Source organism: Apiospora hydei (assembly GCF_038363865.1).
Source record: "Apiospora hydei strain CBS 114990 chromosome Unknown utg000006l_segment0_segment0, whole genome shotgun sequence".
Classification (NCBI taxonomy): domain Eukaryota; kingdom Fungi; phylum Ascomycota; class Sordariomycetes; order Amphisphaeriales; family Apiosporaceae; genus Apiospora; species Apiospora hydei.
In genome coordinates this window covers 3,280,687-3,304,180 of record NW_027117365.1, presented here as the reverse complement: position 1 = coordinate 3,304,180, position 23,494 = coordinate 3,280,687, and the positions used below count along the sequence as shown (strand labels likewise).

The window sequence follows — 23,494 nt, the reverse complement described above, 5'->3', positions numbered from 1 at the left end:
GATTGTATATAATAGCTAAAACCTCTTAAGGACGAAACTACGCAACGTCTATGATATTTGTGTCTACATCTTCAAAGGATACTTCTTCCGAATCTTGGTCCCAAACCTCCCAATCAAGACAGGAATGGGTATCATAGCCAGACAGATGAACCCGAGCACACTGTTGCCCCAGCCCAGACCCAGGTGATCGAACAGGTCGGTGCCCGCGAGCGGCAGGAAGGCCGCCGTGAGGCTGCGGAGCACGGCGAAGGCCGCGAGGCCGCTCGCCGCGTAGACGGGGTAGGCGTCGATAATGTAGGCCTGGGCGGCCATGTAGATGCCGAACATGCCGACGCCGAGGGGCGCGAGTCCGAGGATGGGCACGATCCAGTGCGTCTTGTACTGGGCCGACCAGCCGTACCAGAAGAAGGTGAGCGGGGTGGCGAGGGCGTACCACAGCATGATGGGCAGGCGCATCTCGGGCTCGTAGACGCCGCCGTTGCGCTTCGTGCGGCTCACGACGACGCGGTCCGACCAAAACGAGAAGGTGACGAGCCCGACCCCGTACCCGAAGCCCATGGCCAGGAAGGGTAGGCCGGACACGCCGGTGCCCCAGCCGTACTGGCCCTCGAAGACGGGCGCCACCGTGTTGTACATGAGGTAGATGGTGCCGTAGACGAAGGAGATGTACAGCGAGAGGATGGCGATCATGGGGCACAGGAAGAGGAACTTGAGGGGCCGCGTGAGGCCCTGCCGGATGACGGCCCACTTGGAGAGCGTGCGGCTCTGTTCGGTCTCGTAGCAGGACACAAGATCGGGCCGGTTAAGTTCTTTGCGGAGGGCGGTGACCTTGCGCCGCATCAGGACCCGGCTGTTCGTCTCGGGCAGCAAGATGATGAGTAATACGGTTGCTACCGTAGATGGTATCATGACGATCCAAGACGTCCATCTCCATCCAATCGTACTGGCGATGAAAGCGCCGATTACAGGCCCCAATGATGGTCCCTTTATTTAGAAACAGTGAGATTAGCTTGGCGGTGTTCCTGGATGGCCAGACACCATCACCCTGCTTGGCACCTCCTTATGTGGAGCACTCGAGAATGGATACAATGACAGGTAAACAAAGTTGAAGAAGATTCAAGACTTACCATTGTAGGACCAATCGTCCAAATCGAAATAGCAAAGCCTCGCCTTTCAACCGGGAAGACATCAGCGATGACGCTGCCACCAAGAGTCAGCGTGGCGCTTCCGCCAATGCCGTTCAGAAGCCGGAAGATGATGAGTGATGCCAGGTTAGGCGCCAGACCGGTGCCAATGAACCAGATGCAGAAGAAGACATTGGAGCACGACAAGACGATGAAGCGCCCATAGATCTCCGACAGCGGCGAGAGGAACAGGGGTCCAATAGCGTACCCAAGCAGGTAGATGCTCACGGGCATGGCGCCCAGCGTGGTGCTCGGGTTGCCGAACTCGGCGCTGTAGTACTCGATGCCCGGCGCGAGGATGGAGGAGGCCAGGGGCGTCATGAAGGTCACGAGGGCGAGCAGGATGATGATCCAGTATTGCCGGCTCCGGGAGAAGTTTTGCGGGTGCTTGGGGTCGTCTTGGCCGTCCCACCCGATGACGCCTCGGTCGAGGTCGGTCAGGGGCAACAGGGTCGGAGGCAGCTCATCCTTCTTGCTGCTCTTCTTGCTGAGGATCCGGGAGAACCTGCTTCGCCTGCTCGCCTGGCTTGCGTGCGAAGCAACCGGCGCTATCTCATCATACTGCGTACTTTTCGTAAGACGGGCAGTGTTTGAATGGGGAATGGAAATGGGACCTTACCTGGTCGCTGTCCGGATATCCAGATGCTATGGAAGCGTTGCCCTCCTGACCAACTCCCTCTACGCGCTTCTCTCCTGCCTTATCGTCGGTACTTGAGCCTTCCACCGAGGCCGACTCATTCGCTGAGAACATGTCAGAGCCATCAGCAGTCCCTGATGCCCTGGACTGTTCCCCAGCTTTCTCGATATCGGGGTTCCGAGCCATATTCTCGTTGCGACTGCATGCGATGCGATTGACCAAGTATAGGATTATCCAATGGAGGTGTTAAGTGATAGACGGGCTTGAATCACTCAGCCCCAAAGAACAGGTACAATGTCTCAGGGGTTCTGGATTCCTTCAGATCGGGCGGGGGTGCTGCTGCTGCTCGGCGCTAAGCAAAGCAAGTCAACACAGCAAACATATTGTCCAGCTCTGCTTTCCAAGCGAAAAGTGACCCGGGGTGGAGAGGAGCGAGGAAGGGAGTGGATTTATACGCCGAAGGCGCGAAGGCGCGAAGGGCAGGCAAGCAGGCCAGGATGATGGTCAACGGACTGCATTATGATTTTGGGCGGTAGGGGGTGACGAAGGGGCGGGACAAACGAAGCCGGAAATAATCAGCACGGTGGTGAAGTATCGCGTAAAGGGGGGGTATGGGGTCTTGGTAGAGGCATGCTGCCATTGGCTGGCGTGAGGCGGGATGATGCGGCACGAAGGGGTCGGATGCGGAAAATGTGAACCACGGTGGTGCAAGACTGGCGATCACTAAGGAATTATGCAATCAGGCCGTGCATCCATCTCGCTTTTATACCCAGCCCGGCGGGACCCCAAGATCCGGCTGGTTGGGACCTGGAGTGGTGAACGGTGAACCAATGTGCGCGAACTGTCTAGACACACGCTTAGTCCGTGGTCAAAGGAAAATACATAATATTTATAACAATAATAAAACTCAGTGATCTCTTCCATAGCCTAGGTAGTACTGTAGGATTGTATGTATCTAGTAGTAGATAGGCACAACTACGTACATACCCGGACGGAAAGACTAACAACCCCGCGGATAGCCAACCAGCCCCTCATCATCATCGTCACCGATCCCTCCTTGCCTACCTACCCAAGGTACTTAATGTAGCACTAACCACTAACCGTAGTATCCACGGCAAGGAGCTTAGTGCTTAGCTCTATCTTGAATATCTCCACTGATGGCGCTAACAGACGCTAAACCTCGGAGTATCCACTATCCCAGGCTTAGCATGACAGCATCCTTGCAACAATCGGCAGGCGCGTTCTGCCTTTTGAGGACACGCATCGCAAAAAAGAAAAGCGTTCAATACAATCACTTATCGAACACATGTGAACGGATACCAAGTTGGTCGGCTCTGTCTACCTACCCCCTTCACCAGCACAACACCCCCATTCCCAGCAAGAGGAGAGGCATGTTCACACGCGCCGACTGAACACACCAAGGCATGAAGCACATCTGACCTCGGCCATACTGTGCCGTGTCGTCCAGTCCATAACCAACCGACGCCCATCGATTCGATCCTCCTCCTCGTCGCGCCTCCTCTCGCCCGCCTCCAACATGTCGAGCCAACTTTCGCGATCCGAGTCCCTGAGCCTCGCCGCCCTGTCGCTGGCCTGCGCAACCATCTTGGCCAATACATTCTCGGGCGAGGGAGCAGGCGCCCTGATCGCATCTCTGGCCCTCAGCGGCCTGGGCTTTGCTGCCAGCTATGCCATGATCCGTTGGCTGGGCCCGACCTTCATCAAAGCCGGTCTGCGCGGCAGGGACATGGCCAAGCTGAACAACAAGGACATGCTCCCCGAGTGCATGGGCGCCATCTGTGCTGTCGTCTACCTGCTCATCATCATCGTCTTCATCCCCTTTCCTTTCTACAAGGACATCGTGCTCGCTACTAGTGGTGGTGGAAACCGCGATGTGGTCATGAACCTCGACTATGTCCAGAAGGGTCGCCTGCTACACAAATTCCCCCATACCAAGGTACGTCACCGTCACTGTCACCGTCACTCGCGACAGCCCCCCTGCGTCTCGCTAATCATATCTGTTATCATCATCGCAGCTTGCTTCGTATCTTGCAGCCATCATCTCTCTGCAATTCATCACCATCCTCGGTATTGGCGACGATCTCTTCGACATCCGCTGGCGGCACAAGTTCTTCATTCCCGCCTTCGCCTCGATCCCCCTCCTCGTCGTTTACTTCATCGACTTCGGCGTCACCTCGATCGTACTACCTACATTCCTCCAGCCCTATGTTGGCCGCGAATTGCTCGACCTGGGATTCCTCTACTATGCCTACATGGCCGCCTTCTGTATCTTCAGCCCGAATAGTATCAATATCCTGGCCGGTATCAATGGCATCGAGGTTTCGCAGTCTATCGTCATCGCCCTCCTCTTGGCCTTTAACGACGTACTCTACCTAATCACCCCATACCCGCATCCCGCGACCGATTCGCACCTATTCTCGCTCTATTTCCTGCTGCCCTTCTTGGGCGTGTCCTTTGCGCTCTGGATGCACAACAAATACCCTGCACGCGTGTTTGTGGGCGACACGTACTGCTACTTTGCCGGCATGGTCTTCGTCATGGTCTCCATTCTAGGCCACTTCTCCAAGACCTTGATTCTGCTACTGATCCCGCAAATCTTCAACTTCCTCTACAGCGTACCCCAGCTCTTCGGCTTGATTCCTTGCCCGCGTCACCGCTTGCCGCACTTCAATGCGCGGTCCGGGCTCCTAGAGCCGAGCGTCACGAAATGGGAAGATAAGCAGCCGAAACCCCTCATCAAAGATGCCTTGGAGCTGCTCGCCTCGCTGAAGCTGCTGCGCGTCACCAAGGACAAGGACACCGGCCGGATCCTCGAGACGAGCAATTTCACCATTCTGAACCTGTGGCTGGTGTGGCGAGGCCCGTTGCGAGAAGACCGCCTTGCCTGGGAGATCACCGCGATGCAGGTCGCGGTAGGCCTGTTCGGCCTGTTCGTCCGGCACAAGCTTGCCCTGCTGGTTTTCAGGGCGGATAACTGGGACCTCGGAAGCGCTGTGTAGGGACGCGCCATATCCTGAAGTCTCGCTTGCCCCCGTTACGAAGCGCCTGGATGCGCCTGGATGAAACAGTTGGGCAGCCACATACTGCTGCTAGTGATTGCATTGGGCTTTTGTTGTACATAGAACCACCCAGAAGCCCAGAAGAAGCCATAAAGATACCCCTTCCCTCGAGGCCAGGTGGTGCCTTGAGAGACTACAAATCCTTTTGCAATTGACTTCAACGGATATGTTGCTATTAAGCCGCAAACATGTTGGTAGTTGCTAATGGTATATTCGGACGTGGGAGATAGCTACAAGAACCGAGCCTCCCTTAAAATACAAATGCATAGAGAAAGATTATGGACCAAAATAATACTCCACCTGGATAACTTGGCTGACTTGATGATTTCCCCTATCCAGGGATTGTCTACAAACTTCGAGATGCGGGCTGCAACTTAGCTCACTCAGAACTCGTGAGTAAACAATCAACAAGAATTGAAAACATCATTATGAACTTGATACTCTTTCTTTATTGCATCTCCTCATGGCCTGCCTTCAAAAGGCCGGCATTGGGGTGATGCAAACTGGGTTGGTACTGTAAAAGCTAATAGCTGGCTGGCTAATCTTGAGCGATGATCTCTCTCCCACTCTCTCCCACTTCTTTCCACCCTCGTCTGATTGCATGAGAGAAAATGAAAACAAAGGGTGGCTGTTTTCACCCCTCCACGCCCTTTCCCTCTTCACCTTCAACATAATCGTACAAGGTTTGTCTTTACCTGGACATGTTTGAAGAAGAAAAAAAACACTTCTTTCGTTTGGCCTTTCTTTCCATGTACTCTCATCATTCGTCCTTCCGATTAGGAAAAGGGGATGTAGAACAAGATAAGAAATCAAGCTTTTCGTCGCTCGCACTTCAGCTACCTGCAACGTCAACTCCGAGATGTCATGCCGAGCCGAGCACAGTCGTGGCTATAAAACGTGAAAAAGGAAAAGTCCGCCAATGATAGGAATTTCCACGTAGGAACTGTTTTAAAACCCCCCCTGATGACCCTCTGACAGGATCCCATGAACCGACCAACCCTGTGGCCATGACCGTTATAGTGACCGATAAAAACCCCCAAACGCCGCGCAACGTACAGACGAACATCATAAAACGCCATCAACCAGTCCAAATCCGTCATAGGATCACGAGTAAATCCGCGGCTTGGACCCATATGATATTGAACACGCCTCGGTTCAACTTGAAACTCTGGCTGGCACATCTGACAACCATCTCTATATATTACATAGAACCTCCGAATTATTGGCTCCAACGTAATATTGCGCCACGTTTTTGTTACGCCTCTGCTGATTTGTCCGCAGCAGGGCAATCCAGCATGGCCACATCGGCGCTTGAAGGAGATTTTGATCCCTCAGGCACTGTGAGTGGCTTAAGCGATATCTCGGTCGGTTTCGCTGCTGCTGCCGCCGCCGCCGCCTTGTTCATTCGACTCTTTGTATAATCGCTCAAACTGAGCTTCTTCTTCACCGGGCTTGGTTGCGCGGTGGTGCCGTTGAGTGATGCTTGACCGAAAGGATTTGGCAAACTACTCGGGAAAGGTGATTGTACAATGACCCCAGCCGTGGACGCGGGAGTGTTGGGAGAGGCTGACACGCTGGATGCGTGGAACATCGAAGGTGGTGGCATTTGGACTCGCAAATCGGGTGATTTGGTATTGGATGCAGGACTTGTACTTGACGCTGTGGTGACCAGGGATGGCCTTCTGTCTGTAGGGGAAACTGGTGGTGCATCGACCATGGCTATGTCGGTGACGGCGACTTCAGCGTGATGTGGCGCGACTGGCAAGCTGGCCTCTTTCACGGCTTCGGGAGAAGGGAATCTTGCGGTTTGCTTCAACGAGGGAGATTCGAGGTCCATTTTCACCATTGCCGATGTGACAGAAGTAGGTGACGCCGCTAGACTTCCTCGGCGCTCCTCGCCGTCCGCACGGAGACGGTGGCGACTTTCAAGCAAGCGCTTGGATAAAGACACGATTCGCTTCTTCGGTTTGGGAACTTCGCGTTGCGGGCTGAACCATTCTCCATCCACGTGGTCTGTTTGTACCGAAGCATCCCGATACTCGGGCTGGGGGCCTTCAGATGAACGACCCGATTGAGAAGGCCAATGATGCGTCGATGACTGTGGCCTCCCACGGCTTGTCGTGTGCGGCGAAACAGAACTCGACGGAGAACCTGACATACTGCGGTTGGTGCCAGCATCAACGTACCGACGCTCGCTGGTGCCATTGGGGCCCTGGCTGTGTGATTTGCTAGATCTGGCTTTGGTCGTTCCGGAAGAGGTGTTGCCATCTGATGTGCGCTTCTTCTTCCGAGCGGGCTGCTGTTGCTCCATCCGCCGAAAAGAATCTTCAACCATAGCGACTTTCCGTTTGTCCCTATCAGTAGGCTCCGTGAGTATACCTAAAGTGTCGAAAGAGCCTTGTCGTGCGGGAGTCATGTCCCGACTTGGAGGTTTGCTGCGGGAAGATCCTGAGTCATTATCGCCTCCGTCGTCCAAATGTCCCTCACTAGGGGCGCGACTGTTTGCAGGGTTTCCGGCGCTGGTGGGGGAGACAGCATGCGTCTTAGGCTTGCGTGGCTTTTTTTGCTCCCGGAAACTGACCGCGAGTGTGACCTGGTTATGAAAGTGCGGTGAAATCGAGCAAACGCGCATTCGGGACCAAGGTCGCACGCACAGCCCCCATATTCCGAAAGAATTTGGTAAAGCCACGACGCAATGTGCTGGTAGTATTCCATTTGATTGGGATCAAACTCTGGTTGGTGATGTGCTTCTTCATTGCGAAGTCCAAGAAGTCTCAACATGCGAACGCTATCGGGTTTGGGCAGGCGGAAGTCCCAAGGTATGGTTATCTGTTCATTCGGGGCGATGTTGCGGTCGCTGACCAACCAGAAATGATATTCGGAGCCCCCCGACAAATACGTATCTAACACGGCGTTGGGTTTGCAACTCCTCCGCACATAACGGGCAAGTGAACCTTCTTTGCGAGTGTCAATGTAGAGGGGGAGATCCGGGTGGAAGAAGACGAATGGAAGCGGCGAGCTCAGTTCCGCCCACCGGTTCCCCGGATCCTCACAGTATTCCTTCTGTATACCGATCTGACCATTGAGCTCGATCAAGGGAATGTCCTTGTCAATAGCATGGGGTGTTGAGAGATAACGCCAATGCAACACCGTGTCGGGTGCCACTATGTGCTTCTTTTGCTCTACGACAGGTGTCATTTTGACGGTATCTATGTTGCCGGGAAGATTTTGAAAGACTTCGTCATATTCGCAGCCGGTTTCGTGCCGTAATTTGTCGTGATCGCGTGTCCAGAGCGACAGAGCATTCGAAATGGGTAAACTGGCGAATGAGTTTGTTTGCACAATTTGCATGTCGCGGTCGTCGTTGTACAAGGAGAGGAACCCACTGGAGTATTCATGGATTTCGAAATCGGCTGGAAGGTCCGGTGGTGTGGTGGCAGGACTTGGGGGATGTCTATGAGGATTAACATTCTTCTGGCTTTCGGAAGGACTGCGCTTCGCAGGTTGTGAACTGATCGAATGATTTGGCCGATGCGTGCTCTTGGACTTCTTGTGATGTGAGTCGTGGGGTTGCTTGATAGTGGAATCCGAACCGCTATGGCCATTCAGTTGAAGATCGGTCGGCTTCGATCTCTTCTTGTGGGTCTTGGACGGGGGTCGCTTGGGTTTTCTTTCGGGAACTTCCTCAGTGTTGACCTTGGTACGCCGTTGCCTCTGACGCTCATGGGCATGATGGGGGTTAAGCGGCCGAGGTTTGCAATCGGCACAGGAATGGGCAAAGTCCTCTGCGTACGCGTCCTCGATATTATGTGGGTAGAAACATTCGATGTGCTGCCAGGTATCGCATGTTTCGCAGTATATCGTGTTCCCGTCATCGTCAGCAAAACCGCAGATACACTTGATCGTATACGGTTCTTCCTCGACCGTCTCGGCCTTGCTGGGGACATGGTGTAACAAGGCTGGCGTTGACTTGGGACTGAGGAGGGTGGTCTGACTCGGAGCCACGAGGTGGGTTTGTAGTAGATGGAGCTTTTCTGTCATAATCTAACAGGACACCTCGCGAGGTGGAGGAGTCGCGAGTGTATCGAGGTTGTTGGAGGAGGGGAGCCTATTGGAGGAGTCGGATTGTCATGACGAAGCCCGTCGTGTAGTGGCGCGACCAAGGCACAGAATGCAGTGCAAACCAAACTTGAATGATGAAGTCGGCTACAGTCGTGCGCTAAACTTGCCAGTCTCTCGTAGCAAGCTGTGGTTCCCTCTCATCCGCTCGAGGTCGAGGTTGACAATACCCTCACGGTGGATTCGAGATCGAAAAGGCCGCTATCCTACAGACAAAGGACACGTCGTGGCGCCGGAGAGTTCTGGCGAAATAAAGCAGACCCGACAATAGAGCAGGGTCGCCTGAACACGGTTTCGCCAGAAGAAGTCGAGCGCGAATGTCGTGGCGATGGTCGACCCGAGAATTGGAATTCGATCGCGGATGGTTGCGAGTGAAGGCTGATTCGGTTGAGACGTGGAACGGGCGAGAGGAAAAGGTTGCGCGCCTTTCGAGGAATAGACTTCGAGTGTGGATCCGGGAAGAGATGAATGCATGTAAGAGTTTCAATTCGAAGGGGGAAAGCCGTTAGGGACAGCGGCGCGTCGAGTCTGTCTTGGAAAGATAATAAAGAGAAATGTGTGTTTGGGGGAGTAGTAGGGATTGACGAGAAGGCGTAGGTGAGTACAGATGGGGACTGGGGGGGCATGAGAGGATTGAAGGTGGGCAAGGAAAAGACTTGCGTTGCTGAGAGGGGAAGCGAGAGATTGGGATTGGGAAGCGGAGACTGGGATTGGACTGACTGGGCCTAGCAGGAGCCAGCCGAGAAGAGAGAGAGAGAGAGAGGGAGGGAGAAGACAGAAACACCAGAGTGCGAGAAGAGAAGGAGAGGGAGAGGGAAAGCACCACTAGGTGTGCAGGTGTGCCAGCACCAGCACCAGCACCACCCACTGCAACAGCACCACCCAGCGTTCAGCAGCGTCTAACAGCGTGGGCATGCCGTTAACCTACCTAGGTCCTCAGGTGTCCTTGTAGGTAATAATGTACAGGCAGGTAACGCAAGGTAAGTAAGCCTGGGCATCTCGCCAAGTAGATCCAACACACCTAACTTGGTTGTGACCGACTGCTGGCTGGCTGTCCCAGGCCGGGAAGGACTGGGACCTTGAGACTGGGACTGGGCCTGGGCCTGGGACCGGGACTGGAACACTGAGGAGAGGGAGAGACCTCAGGGACAGGAAAGGAAACAAGAGGTGCAACCGTACTTGGTTGTGAACGCATCCCGATTAGGCCTGGTGCCATCGAGAGAGAGAGCAGCGTGCTGTAAGAAAAGTGAAAATACCTACCAGTCGGAAGGCGGGAAAGCGAGCAGGGCAGCTCAACACTCAGATGGCAACTGCCAGTGGCTGCTAGCGTGGCTCGCGCCGCCTGTTTGGATGCACAGTCCCATTTCCCGTCCCCCAGGCATAACTCGCCTCCTGCTTCTCTCTCTTGGTTTGGACCAAGCAAGAGAGCAAAAATACCAATGAGGGGGCTTGCTGTGTGCTGAAAAGAAAGACAAGTCTATGATGGCGACTTGGGAATGTAGAACAAATGGGAAAGGAGAAAACGGAAAACAAAAATAAAAATAAAGAGTCACCTTCTTACTCACCTACGTAGATGTGTGGTCTTTTTTTTGTTCTTGCTCTGTTCTAGTGAGAAGTTGTTGATGCCAGGCAAACTTGCTCCATTTACCTCAAGTTGCGATGCAACATGGCGGTAGGGAGAGGGTGGAAGGGTGACAAGACAAGCAGGCAGCAGCAGGTTGGCAGGTTTGCTCTGGGCTGGAGGGGGACAGCTGGGAGGTGACACTTTTGCGCCCCCGAGTACAAAGCAAAGGATGTATGCCTGCTCGTAGTCGTACTGTACCACCCTCCGAGCCAGCCACTAGGCATAAGCAGCCGCCCAGGATCAAGCAACGAAGGAAACGAGGGGTTTGGTTTGGGATAAGAAAAAACTCGGGCGATTCATCCACGAGCAGCGGCGCTCGCGGCATCGCGCGGATGCAGGATTATGGGAGGTAGTGGCCACTCACAAGCCAGCCTTCAGGTGACGGCTAGGCTGCAATGAGTCTGGTGTACGTCGGCCGCTTCACACCACGGGCGCAAGAGCTCTCGAGTCGATCATCTGGTCCCACCCCTGCAGAGCGAGCGGAATCCTGATTGACTGGTGTTCGAATGCCTGAGCAGCAGTAGCCTGAGGACAGCAGAATCAAACTTCGGCCATGCAAGCTGTGGGTTTGCCTTTGCAGGAATAGTGATAGAAGATGATGATGGTGTTGCCCACGCACAAATGGGCTTGTTTTTGTTTTGTTTGTTTTTTTCTGCTGAAGAGCTGGAGCCTGAGAGGTTGTCATGCTCGAATGATGAAAAAGGGAGAAGCGTTCCTCTAATAATAGAGGCGGTAACAATCGCTCCGCGAGATTGATAAGGATCGCCCTGTTGATGCAATGGCGATTGCGGAACAGCTGGAGGATCTTTTTCTCGAGTGCGCCGGCTTCATACATGTAGTTATGAGCGGGCAGTAATATTAATATTGGGAGTTGCCCGGATCATTTTATGTCATGACGAAACCGTCGACAACGGTAAGGAAACCCCCTCCTTCCACCCAGCAACGCCGCGCACTGCCAGCCTGCCAGCTGCAATTCTCACCTATCGGTGTGCCTTCGGGGATCCGCTTATCCTGTCACAAGCAGGCAAAGCACAGTGTCAGAGACTCGGTTCTGTTAGGACTCAGGAGTCAGGAGTCTTCTGACGAGCCACTCCGAGGGGAAGTCAGGTCAACCGTTGTTCTTAAGCTGTTAGTTAGGGTTTCTCGTTAGACGAAAACCTTCAGTCTCGTGTTGAGATTTGAGAGGTTGCCGTCGTTCTGTTGCCCCACGTTGTCGCAGGACTGTCTCGAAATTATCACAGCTGCAAATGATCATGCTCATTGGCTCTTGGGTTTGGGGAACTTGCTCATCATCAACAGATGTGACGATGAATACCATGGTTTTGTCGACTCTACACAATGAACAGGCTGCAGGTACAATTCATGAGAAAAACACCGCAAATGCCAAAAGGCCACAAGGGTAACGTGAGTTTGATCAAAGTCTAACCAGCATCAAGAATTGTTAAGGCTGCCAAACAGCGCTCCTACGGTCCTACGTCCCCAAGGTACACACAGCTGCGAGTCCTTGGGAGGAGTAAGTGCCAACAAGCAGGCGGGCATAAAACACATGGCACGAGACAAGTCCTTTCCCAGTTGAACATTTCAAGTTGGTATGTCAAGTGAGCCCTTGACTCAAAATAATGTTTAGCATGGGAACTCAAAACATATTGTAGTCATGCATCATTACTCCCTGTAAGAGATAAGCGAGACGATATCGCTTGGAATGCGCTTTTCGATTTCATAGGTATGTGATGATCCCGTGAGTGAGTGAGGGCAGTATAAGAGTGAGAGGTGTATCTGATGCGATCTGGGTGAGCGAGGATTCGCTTCTCGTTAGGAAGTTCAATACTCCCCATTCCCGAAGACACCGAGACGCGACATAGTATGGCCCATACAGACCCAGCATGCGTCAACTGCCATTAACGTGCGCCGGCCTAACATAGTTGTTTCAAGGTCTGGTCACAAAAAAATGCCGCGAGTTGTCTCTGGTTGCTTATTCGCTGAGGTTCATACGGGCGTATGTCTGCCTACGGCTCTGCCAACTCCCACTTCGCTCTGCAGCTATGCGTCGTCCAGAAGGCGACAGCAGCGTTTCCCCATGCAAACCCGTGAATCTATTTCCTCAGTTGTTTCAGGTGTATCGTAGCGGCGTATCAACACAGGCGCACCAAAATCCGGGAATGCTTTAATGCAATTGTTTTCATTACTTTATACGTTAGGTAGGTACTGTACACATTCTCGTGGCGCAGTAGCGAGGAACCATGTACATTTGAAGGTGTGTTTGATTTTCTACTCACTGACACCAAATGCCAAATTTAGCTACAGGTCCTTGGCTGCTGTGGTCTTCATCCAGATTCATTAGCCCACTACCGGAGATGCCTCCCGCCTTAGGCTTAGGCACTTCAAAGATCTGACCAGTCGTAATCAGACTTGGACTCATATATGGGTCTCTAAAGGCAGGGGCTGAGAAGATCTGGCCAATAGAAAAGCAAAGGTCTCAGAGCTGCAGGGTTTTAGCGGGTCTCAGAGTGAATTCAATGTGAATCAATATTGCCAAGGCCGAAGCCCACAATCAGCCAGCTGCGAGCTGGGCTTCTGGATAGCTATAAATTTTGCCCTTTCCCCCAGCGTTTTCAACCTTCTTTCCCTTTTCTTCTTCATACTTACCTTGCTGGGGCTCGGGGAGATCAAGTATTCCCTGGGCCAGGTTGAGCAGTCTCCATTGCACAGCGGGGCACTCGTTCTTCCTATACTATCCTTCGGGGTCGTATTCAGTGGAATTTTTGATGCCTAAACCTTTCTTTTTTCATCATGATCTGGTGCTTCGCGCATCGTTATGGAGAAGATCTACCTGGACATCATCAGCGGTTTCACGCATGTAGGCGGTTCATGGACACCACATTTGACTTGTGGCATCCGCCGGCTCAGTTGCGGAATGCGGTCGACTAAGGCAGCCTTGTGGACATTGATTCTGTCCAAGTACGGGGCATCATTGGACTCAGTCATCCGCCGTCGCTTTGCGAACTCCCCTCTATCCGGCCGATTACTTTTCTTCAATAATCGGGTTTCGTTTCAAGTCGTCAGCTTCCTGCTTAACATGTCTAGAAGACCGGGTACGTTTGGCACGTATTTGTCCATTGATGATGGTTTGGGGTTGCCGCTTGACCGGCGCTGCGGTAGCTGAGAAACATAAACGCATACTACATCATTCACCCACGGTATGTTTCCCAGGAAAGGGACGTCGAAGCGCAACTGTAGGAAGCTTCCTTTATTGGTTACACAGGTCTGTATATTCATTGCTTTGAAGTTGTCTGGCATACCTCTATCTGAAACAAGTTTATGGTGTTTATCTCATGTCGTGCCTGTTGACCAAGGTGCTCGGCCATCATTCCCTATCCTTCGCCTAGTCATGGTCCAGTAGGCGACGATGAGTTGTTACGATTTGCTATGCCCCCGATTCGCATCATACTCGCAGCCTGTGGTTATCAGGCAATAGCAGTTATTCGCAGAAGTATCGGGGTTATCCCCCATCCCCCGTTCCCAGTATCGGAATCCGCACCAGGTTCACCTTCTCAGCGGCCGCGTAGATGGCAGCCTAGATGTGAGTTCTGGTGATCATCACCATCACACCTGCGTTCACCACTCCAAGGTTTTGCGTACCATATACCTTCAGCGAGGGTCGACCCCGCCGACCTTGCTAGACGGTGGCCTGCAGGGCCAACACGCGAACATCGACGACGACCGGGGTGCGACAGCAAACGCGGGTCGATGACGGGCGACGCAGTCGCGGTATTGAATATGCTCAGGAAGGACGCCTGCACCGTGCCGCGCGAACAAGGCTGCATGGCCATGGCGCAAAGCTGGCCCAACAAAGTCACCGTGACCTTGAAGGCGGGCGGGCGGTCGCAAGAGATTCAGGGTCGCCTTTTGTTGAGCCTCGTCGTAGCTGGGTGGCAGGAATAGGAAGGCTTTTCGGATCACCGCGCCAGGCCTGCTGCTGCTGTAGCTATTGCGTGAAGGAAGAGGGGTTGAGGTTCATTGCCTCTTGGATCGCGGAGATTGCCAATATGTTCACCACGGGAGCAGCCCCGGAAGTGCGCGGCAAGCCAGTTGTTGAGGGCGGTTGGTCCTCGAAAACACCTGTTCGGCTTTGCATGGATTCATATAGCGCAGCTGAGCGCAGTGTATCAATCCAGTTGGTCTTCCGCGATGTAGTAATCCCAGACGAGTCATCTACTATCAATATGGACTTGTTTCGACGACACACCCACGAAAAACGAGGCTCAGTTATGTTATGGTTGGGTTGGATCATCGGATGGCCCTGGAAGTTCTGTCTCGCCCGTGGAAGGTCAACTTCAACCTTGACGACAAACTCATGGAGGAGTTACGATGGTCCAAACGCCCGTGACTTGCAATGTCACAAGCGAAAGTATAGCGCCGGCCGGCAGGATTACCTTGTTTCACGAGACGGTGCGCCTTGGACTCGTGCAAGTTTCGGCGATCTGTATGGGGCACAGCCGCGCACATTGCGGAAGAGTTCCGACTACCGCTGACCCAGGTACCACGCCTCCGGTTGCACGCCTATATTCTGATCGTCATCACTGGAAGGAATTCTCAGCTTCGTAGGACGCCTTCACGAAAGCTCTCTAGTTCTCACATCGGTGGGAAGGTTCGGAGGGACGCTTGAACGGCTTACGGCACTGGTTGTAGAATAATAGAGGGTATTCAACTTGGACCATACCGTTCTGGCCTTGGGACATCAGGCCAGAATCGACATGTGATCGTTACTTCATCAATTTGTTGACGCTACATGGTGAATTCTCGGACAAGATAGACCATCGAAGGTTACCTCAGTCCGATTTCATTACATGCCGTGACATTCTTGTTTCGATCATTCCTGCCCAAGATGAATGAGTTGGGGTTGGAGATATGGAGCCTGTTCGTGGTCGCTTGTATATCCCCAGATTCCAACAGCAGAGCTTATAGCGCTTCTTTTTTGAAACCGATTCCAAATATCTCAGTTTAGTACTGTGGGCAACATACCTCTCGGGTCCTGCGTCAGGCGATTGACAATGCCCCCCACCCCCAGATGACGGCACCATCGATGAATTCGCGATGCTCATCAGCTCAGACTGGTGTTCCATCATCTTTCCCAACAGGGTTGCAGCTGTTCAGGGGTAAACATGGCCTCTCAGAACCATGCAACATGACTGAAATCCATCTTGACTAAACAACCTCGAAATAACTGAAGCTACCAAGAAGACTCGACCTCCGTTGACAAAGAGCAAGACCAGATACTCAATCCAGTATAGCATCGGAATTTTAACAGCATGGTAAGAGGAGCCCAGAAGAAAGCCGAAGTTCAGACTCAACCTCCTAATTTTGAGCAATCGTGTTCCAAGATGGTCTGCCCATTTATGACAGTGCCCAGCTGGAGTAAACAGCTGAAGATGGATATGACTTCACCCAGCTCCTACGCTGAATAGGAACAAAATTTGCCGTCCACACCCAGTACATCAACCATAGGAAAACTGACCGGCTCGGTCTCCATCAGGTTTCCAACCATACAGAGTACCACCGCTTTATTCCCATGTTTCCACGGGCCTGATAACGATACTTCGCCACGCCTGCGTATTACAATTGGAAAAGCCTGCCTCTTGTCTACACCGTCATTAACAACCCGGAGCTATTTACTGGATGGATTGACCAACCAACATCCCTATTACTCACTGCAGCGCAAATGCCGTCGCCAAGTGAGCACGAAAACCATCACACAAGCATCTTGCCATTCCTAGGAATAATGCATATCGACCTTGTTATTATCACATCCAGCGCTACCAAACCAATGAGATAGCCATTGCATTCGAGGGACCCTCAATTCATGAATCACTGATTGGAACACGATGGTATTCCTTGGCCGCTTCTAACTGGAAGTCAGGCGGTCCCCGCAGCCTGCAATACAGCATGGCTCACGGCGCTTTTGCACATGGCTTTTCTCAATAAATACTCTGCACCACTCCCAGCATACTAGATGGATGTTCGAGGTTTGCCTGATTCCAGCAGCCATATGCATTTACATGTGACGGCTGTTTTTCTTGCATATCCCATATTACTCTGTCATGTTGTTATCCTTGGGGAAGAGGGGAGCTTAAAACCACCCAATCAACACCTCCCAAACTTCAGCAGGGGTGGGCATTTTCTGGGGCTTGCCTGTGACTGGCTCTCCCCTGCGGCCTACTTTCCGTTCCTACGCCATGGATCTGCAGCGACACAGGGGCATACTTCTTCGAGGTCTAAAGTCAGGGGCAGTCTGGTAGTCAGGATAAACACCAACTCCCAAGCCTGGATACCGAATCTATAGGTAATTGTCATGTAAGTGGCATTATAAACTACCCCGATAGCAAACCGTTGCAGGCTGATGTCATCGTCCCCGCAATCATAGAAAAACATCTGCAATTGGCCGATGCCGGCCTGACGGACCGAATTTAGCACTCGATGGTCAAAAGTTCAATTCCCCTTCCCTATCTCTCTTATCAGATCCAGCGAATCCTGAGTCACTGTGCATTCCATCGAATGACAGAGCCCGATACCTTTGCTCACGAATTCCAGCCTCAGAGTGTAGAGACCCTACCTCTTTATGCATTGAGTCGTTGGGATACGTCCAATTCATAAAGAAATCGTCCAGTTCTATCCATTGTCTAAGTGTTTCGGAAAATGCCACTGTCAACATGAGTTTGCGGACGACCGCCTTGAAGAAGGCTAGTTCTAGCTTCCATGTGAGTGTGCCTCTTCATTACTCATTCATGTTTCACGGCAACATAAAATGGCTGATCCAAAACAATAGACCCTGAAACTCCCCGGATGTCACAGAGGGATTTCAACCAAAATAACCGATGGCTCCTCACTGCAGTCGCCGCACCACTCTGGCGCATCTCGCAATGGCGGCGGGCTCGCCAACTCGGTAGCTTCTAGAAAGTCGAGATTTGCCTCCATACCAGAAGCGCAAAGGCAACGCAAGAACATAGACAGGGTAACCTCGTTGACACTCGACTGTCACTGAGTCTGGCTAATGATGACTTTAGGATTTCCTGGTTTCTGTTTTGGAAACCTCAGTCACGAAGCGCGATGCACGTGCCTATATCAACAAATTCGCCCCCTTACTGGAGAGAAAGAGGATTGGCTTTAAGCAACAGATCGCAAAATCAGCAGCCAAGGACCCATCCAAGGCTGCTCAGAAAGATGGCCACGAGGGGTCACCGCAAAGCACGCAGCCATCCGTGGAAGACGCAACACAGCCGCCACATTACGTGGCTATAGTGAAGTTCCGGGCTCCCCAAGAAGCAGACGACAACACCATTCTCGGAGTGGCCAAGTCCCTCAGTGCTTTGAAAACGCTTGGCTTGCTCAGCATAGTGGTCGTGGACTGCGATGGTATGACTGGAACCGATTCTGAACGTCGCCATGCCATTGATACGCAAGCCAACCGCATCGCGGAAGCGATCGACTTTTTTGATGAGGAGGGAGCCATAGTGCTCGGCACCCCATTGACTATAGGGGATTCTGTTGGTAAAGGAACATCGCCGTATGTGTCCGAAGACCTTTTCGTCACCGACTCCAGCAGTCTCTTGCAATCATTGCAGGACGATGTCATACCAATCATCCCATCTGTCGGGGAGACGGAGCAAAACATCGCTTATAAATGTGTCGATGCCAACGACGCAGTCCTGGCTCTTACGAGACAGCTGTCAGGGCTCCAATTCTTGGGACAGCCGACGGAGGATAAGCATATCATGCAGCGACTAAAGGCTACAGAGGTGTATAGGCTGATAATCCTAGATCCGGTCGGAGGCGTGCCCGCAAACAACCGCGCCACAGGCCGTTACATGTTCCTGAACCTAGAGCAGGAGTACGAAGAAGTTACTCAGTCTCTCGAGGAATCCATCTCACGTTCGGATTTGAACAATCTGGAAGCAGTGCAGGACAACCAGCACCATCTGCGGAATGCACAGCTGGCCCGAAAGGCACTGTCACTTCTACCTCCCACATCGTCCGCGATTATAACAACTCCGCAAGATGCTGCTAATGAGCGTCCTCAGGATGAGGTCGACTCTGGTTGGCCGTATGTGGGCACCCGTAGGAAACTCAACCCGCTCATACACAATCTCCTCACGGATAAGCCTGCACAGTCATCGTCTCTACCGTCTGGAAGGTTTACTCCTGTGGTGTCTTCCAATGGGGCAGCTCAACTAGGCTCAAGCACGACGCTGGCCAAGCGTGGGATGCATGTCACAATCCTTCCGGACCCTCGAGTTTCAATGTGGCAACCGCCTCGGCCAGGAGAGCGACGACTGAGACTCACCGATGCCTCCGTAGACCTGCCCCGGCTTGTGCACCTGATCAATGACTCCTTTGGGCGGGAACTGGATGTTGAGCACTACCTGAAGCGGGTTGAAGAGAACCTTGCAGGTATTATCATCGCCGGCGAGTACGAGGGAGGCGCCATTTTGACATGGGAAAAACCGTTCGATGTAGATGCAACTGGGGACGTTGATCCATCGCGATTAGTCCCATACCTGGACAAGTTTGCCGTCTTGAGGAAGAGCCAAGGCGCGGGAGGCGTAGCAGATATCGTCTTTAATGCGATGGTGCGAGACTGTTTCCCGTACGGGGTCTGCTGGAGGAGCAGAAAAGATAACCCCGTGAACAAGTGGTATCATGAGCGATCTGCTGGATCGCTCAAGATTCGAGATATGAACTGGGCGATGTTCTGGACGACACCTGAACTGGCTTTGGATGAACAGAAGTTCAGAGACTATGAAAGCGTATGTCGCGGGGTCGAACCCTCTTGGGCAGATAAGAAACACATCGTAGACTAGGGTGGAGAGTTTCCACAGCCTGGATGTTACTCGCAGGCCACTGCGTTCACGAGTCTTCTGTGTAGTGTGTTTTCGTCCATGGCGTGCATTCCTTCCTGGCATCCGTCCGAGACAGCTCATGCATAGCCGTTCATGGGGAATCAGGACCTAGTTATCAATAAATTGACAATAGGCATGCATGATACCAGTGAAGGAGTGGGAATATGACATCGCGGGGCAGACAGACAGGGCGGTCAGGGCGGGTTTTCATAGTGGGGTTTGCGATAACACTGACTCGACCCCTAGGGTAGCTGCAGCCTATGCAGAAAGAATATCAATACATGCCCCGAGTCGGTTACCTAAGTCGAAGCCGGAAACAGACAAAAGGGAAGAGGTGCCAAGCGCAACAGTCGCAGGCGAGGGTAACAACTCATGTCGAATCGAACCAGTATCACGTAAAAGTCAATTCCCTTTACACATCGCTGACTATGCGTTTGGGCATTTCCCATCCGGCGCGGGCGGTAAGGCTGGCTCGGGTTCTGGTTTTGGTAGTTCTGATGACAACACAACCGCCGGAACTGGGCTTGGCGGGGCAGATTTACGATATGCCAAGTGCCCTGGGCCGCCAAGCGGGCAAAGCGTGCAAAGCTGGCAGGGTCACATACTGCGTGCTGGTCATGCAAATCCGGCTATGATATAATGGCAGTGGGCTAAATATGGAACCATGAAAAACTCGACGGGTTGGGGGTCTTGGGTCTTGGGTCTCGTCTCCTTGCTCCTTTGCAAATTGGTGGTCCAACGCCTGACGGTTCGTTCTGGCAGTGTTTTCTGGCCTGGCCCGACGGACACGATGGGCTGAAGAGCGGGCAGGGCCATTGGGTGCTAGGCTGTGGTTGGTTAGCGAGCCTGGTTGCGATGCGTGCGTTGCGGCGTCGCCAGGTTGGAAAGTTCTGGATTGTGCAGGAAGGCTCAAAATAGCCAGCGCACGCCCTCTGGGGCCGAGGGGTGCGTCTAGAGGAGGGGGAAGACTGTGTCCTATTACTTGTACTTACTCGACCCGCCGCCTGTCGCAAGCCTGGCACCTGGAAAGCGAGAGCAAGACGTAGCAGACAACAGAGTCCCTCCATCCTCCAGTAGTGCTACAAGTAAAAGACACCAAAAGACTCTGACTACCCCCCGCCCCCACCAAAAACGCAATCCGATCAATCACAGTAATAAACACAGCACATTTGCGAACAAACTCGGGCAGCATCCAGACGAGCGCCAACTTTTTTTACGACCCGGTCTATCAATCACCAACATCCAAGTTGTAGTTCCTTTATTTTTTCTGCTACTGCGCCGACTCCCAGCAAAACAAAAGAACACACGATCCGTTCTCTGAAACGACCTTCCTCTACTCTTTTGCTTGTGCATTTGACCGTCATATTTAGGCAAAGATGAGTGTCGTTGGCGTCGACTTCGGTACCCTCAACACCGTCATCGCTGTTGCGAGGAATCGGGGTGTTGATGTCGTAAGTAGCTGCCTGCCTGCCTTCGGACCTTGCACCTCTCCCACCACTTGCGCCCGCCACCGCATCCCCCTCCTAACACCTCAGCACGACGGCACTTGCGACAACGTGCTAACAAGCCATGTAGATTACCAATGAAGTGTCCAACCGAGCCACTCCGTAAGTCCCTTTACCCCTCTTCTGCCGTCTCATACGGCTCGACATCATGGCCAGCAGTTTTTCTAACATGTACCGTCTTCCATTCTAGCTCTCTCGTAGGATTCGGCCCCAAGGCTCGTTACCTGGGCGAGACTGCCAAGACCCAGGAGATTTCCAACCTCAAGAACACCGTCAGCTGTCTGAAGCGGTTAGCCGGCCGAAGTCTTAAGGACCCCGATGTTCAGATCGAGCAGCAATATGTCTCGGCCGCACTGGTCGAATGCGGTGCCCAGGTCGGCGCTGAGATCTCCTACTTGGGCAAGAAGGAGAAGTTCAGCGCTACCGAGCTCGTTGCCATGTTCCTGAGCAAGGTCAAGCAGACTGCCCAGGCCGAGCTTAGGCTGCCCGTGTCTGACATTGTCATGAGCGTACCCGCTTGGTTCACCGACGTCCAAAGAAGAAGCTTGATGGACGCCGCAGAGATTGCTGGCTTGAAGATGCTTCGTCTCATGAACGACACCACCGCTGCCGCTCTCGGCTGGGGTATCACCAAGCTCGACCTGCCTGGCCCTGAGGAGAAGCCCCGCCGCGTCGCTATCATCGACATTGGCCACAGTGACTACACATGCTCCATTATAGATTTCAAGAAGGGTGAGCTCGCCGTCAAGGCAACCGCTTGCGACCGCCACTTTGGTGGCCGTGACTTCAACCTGGCCCTTGTCAAGCATTTCGAAAAGGAGTTCAAGGCCAGATTCAAGATCGACATCACCACCAACCCTAAGGCTATGGTCCGAGTTGAGACTTCTTGCGAGAAGCTCAAGAAGATCCTTTCTGCCAACCAGCAGGCTCCTCTCAACATCGAGTCCCTGATGAACGATGTCGATGTGAACGGCATGATCACACGCCAGGAATTCGAGGCTCTCATTGAGCCCATGCTCCTCCGCGTGACCGCTCCTATTGAGCAGGCCCTGGCCGATGCCAAGTTGGCCAAGGAAGACATTGACGTCATTGAGCTGGTTGGCGGCTGCACGCGTGTTCCTGCGCTGAAGGACCGCATCCAGGAATACTTCGGAAAGCAGCTGTCATTCACCATGAACCAGGACGAAGCTATTGCCAGAGGTTGCGCTTTCAGCTGTGCCATTCTTTCTCCCGTCTTCAAGGTCCGCGACTTTGCTGTTCAGGATATCTGCTCCTACCCCATCGAGTTCTCTTGGGAGAAGGACCAGGACATCCCTGATGAGGACACGAGTCTTACCGTGTTCCAGAAGGGCAATGTTCTTCCCTCCACTAAGATCCTCACCTTCTACCGCAAGCAAGCATTCGACTTGGAGGCGAGGTACGCCAAGCCCGAACTTCTCCCTGGCAAGGTTCAGCCTTTCATCGGCCGCTTCTCTGTCAAGGGTGTCAAGGCCGACCCCAAGACCGAGTTCATGATCTGCAAGCTGAAGGCCCGCGTCAACATTCATGGCATTCTGAATGTGGAGAGCGGATACTACGTGGAAGACCAGGAAGTTGAGGAAGAAGTCAAGGATGAAGAAGGCGAGAAGAAGGACCCCGAGGCCATGGAGACCGACGGCGAGAAGAAGGACTCCAAGACCAAGACGCGGAAGGTCAAGAAGCAGGTGCGGAAGGGCGACCTGCCTATCGTGGCTGGTGTGACGTCTCTTGACCAGCCTGCGCTGGCCGCCGCTGCCGAGAAGGAGAACTCCATGGCCATGGAGGACAAGCTCGTTGCGGATACCGAGGAGAAGAAGAACGAGTTGGAGGCTTATATCTACGAGATGCGAAACAAGCTCGACGAGCAATACGCCGATCTCGCCAACGATGATGAGAAGGACAAGATCCGAGCCAAGCTGACCGAGACCGAGGTAAGTTGATCTATTGTGCTGCAGCCATAGGAGTCATGTGCTAACGATGTTTCAGGATTGGCTGTACGAGGACGGCGAGGACGCCACCAAGGCCATCTACGTCGCCAAGATGGACGAAATCCGGGCCATGGCTGGCCCCGTCGCTCAGCGACATTTCGACAAGGTTGAGGCTGAGCGACAAGCAGTGCAGGCCAAGCTTGATGCCGAGGCTGCTGCCAAGAAGTCTAACGATGATGAGGCCAAGAAGCAGGCTGAGCCCGCTAAGGACGAGGTGATGACTGATGCTGAGGCGCCTCAACCGGAGACGGAGGCCAAGGAGTAAATGGTGCTTATGTAATTCGTTGCTTGGCGCGTCGGACGGTATAAAGGATAGACAGACTCGGATTGATGACCTTTTGATGAGCAAAACCATTAACTAGAAAGTAATGGCAAAAACAAAACATTAAACTACTCGCTTTTCCCGTACGTATGTTGCCACCCCATTGCAATTGTAAACCCGAAA

At 53.0% G+C, this 23,494-nt stretch overlaps 7 protein-coding genes across 7 annotated transcripts; 5 read left to right on the top strand and 2 right to left on the bottom strand.

Moving 5' to 3' along the window:
• Positions 1 to 63: 63 nt before the first annotated feature.
• Positions 64 to 2,007, bottom strand: PG997_008253 (major facilitator superfamily transporter; the record flags this gene model as incomplete). The annotated part of the gene is made up of 3 exons (XM_066812568.1): positions 64 to 984; positions 1,128 to 1,745; positions 1,804 to 2,007. 3 exons carry the CDS (start codon positions 2,005 to 2,007, stop codon positions 64 to 66), a joined length of 1,743 nt encoding a protein of 580 aa, XP_066667910.1.
• Positions 2,008 to 3,358: 1,351 nt separating this feature from the next.
• Positions 3,359 to 4,841, top strand: PG997_008252 (uncharacterized protein; the record flags this gene model as incomplete). The annotated part of the gene is made up of 2 exons (XM_066812567.1): positions 3,359 to 3,778; positions 3,858 to 4,841. 2 exons carry the CDS (start codon positions 3,359 to 3,361, stop codon positions 4,839 to 4,841), a joined length of 1,404 nt encoding a protein of 467 aa, XP_066667909.1.
• A 1,315-nt stretch (positions 4,842 to 6,156) lies between these two features.
• Positions 6,157 to 8,942, bottom strand: PG997_008251 (PHD-finger domain-containing protein; the record flags this gene model as incomplete). The annotated part of the gene is made up of 2 exons (XM_066812566.1): positions 6,157 to 7,477; positions 7,528 to 8,942. The coding sequence occupies 2 exons, from the start codon at positions 8,940 to 8,942 to the stop codon at positions 6,157 to 6,159; spliced, it is 2,736 nt and encodes a 911-aa protein (XP_066667908.1).
• A 5,449-nt stretch (positions 8,943 to 14,391) lies between these two features.
• On the top strand, positions 14,392 to 14,586 carry PG997_008250 (uncharacterized protein; the record flags this gene model as incomplete). Its single annotated transcript, XM_066812565.1, has 1 exon — positions 14,392 to 14,586. One exon carries the CDS (start codon positions 14,392 to 14,394, stop codon positions 14,584 to 14,586), a length of 195 nt encoding a protein of 64 aa, XP_066667907.1.
• A 104-nt stretch (positions 14,587 to 14,690) lies between these two features.
• Positions 14,691 to 15,176, top strand: PG997_008249 (uncharacterized protein; the record flags this gene model as incomplete). The annotated part of the gene is made up of 1 exon (XM_066812564.1): positions 14,691 to 15,176. The coding sequence occupies one exon, from the start codon at positions 14,691 to 14,693 to the stop codon at positions 15,174 to 15,176; it is 486 nt and encodes a 161-aa protein (XP_066667906.1).
• A 2,175-nt stretch (positions 15,177 to 17,351) lies between these two features.
• On the top strand, positions 17,352 to 19,499 carry PG997_008248 (uncharacterized protein; the record flags this gene model as incomplete). The annotated part of the gene is made up of 2 exons (XM_066812563.1): positions 17,352 to 17,399; positions 17,706 to 19,499. 2 exons carry the CDS (start codon positions 17,352 to 17,354, stop codon positions 19,497 to 19,499), a joined length of 1,842 nt encoding a protein of 613 aa, XP_066667905.1.
• Positions 19,500 to 20,914: 1,415 nt separating this feature from the next.
• Positions 20,915 to 23,314, top strand: PG997_008247 (uncharacterized protein; the record flags this gene model as incomplete). The annotated part of the gene is made up of 4 exons (XM_066812562.1): positions 20,915 to 20,989; positions 21,114 to 21,145; positions 21,234 to 22,992; positions 23,048 to 23,314. The coding sequence occupies 4 exons, from the start codon at positions 20,915 to 20,917 to the stop codon at positions 23,312 to 23,314; spliced, it is 2,133 nt and encodes a 710-aa protein (XP_066667904.1).
• Between the last annotated feature and the right edge of the window lie 180 nt (positions 23,315 to 23,494).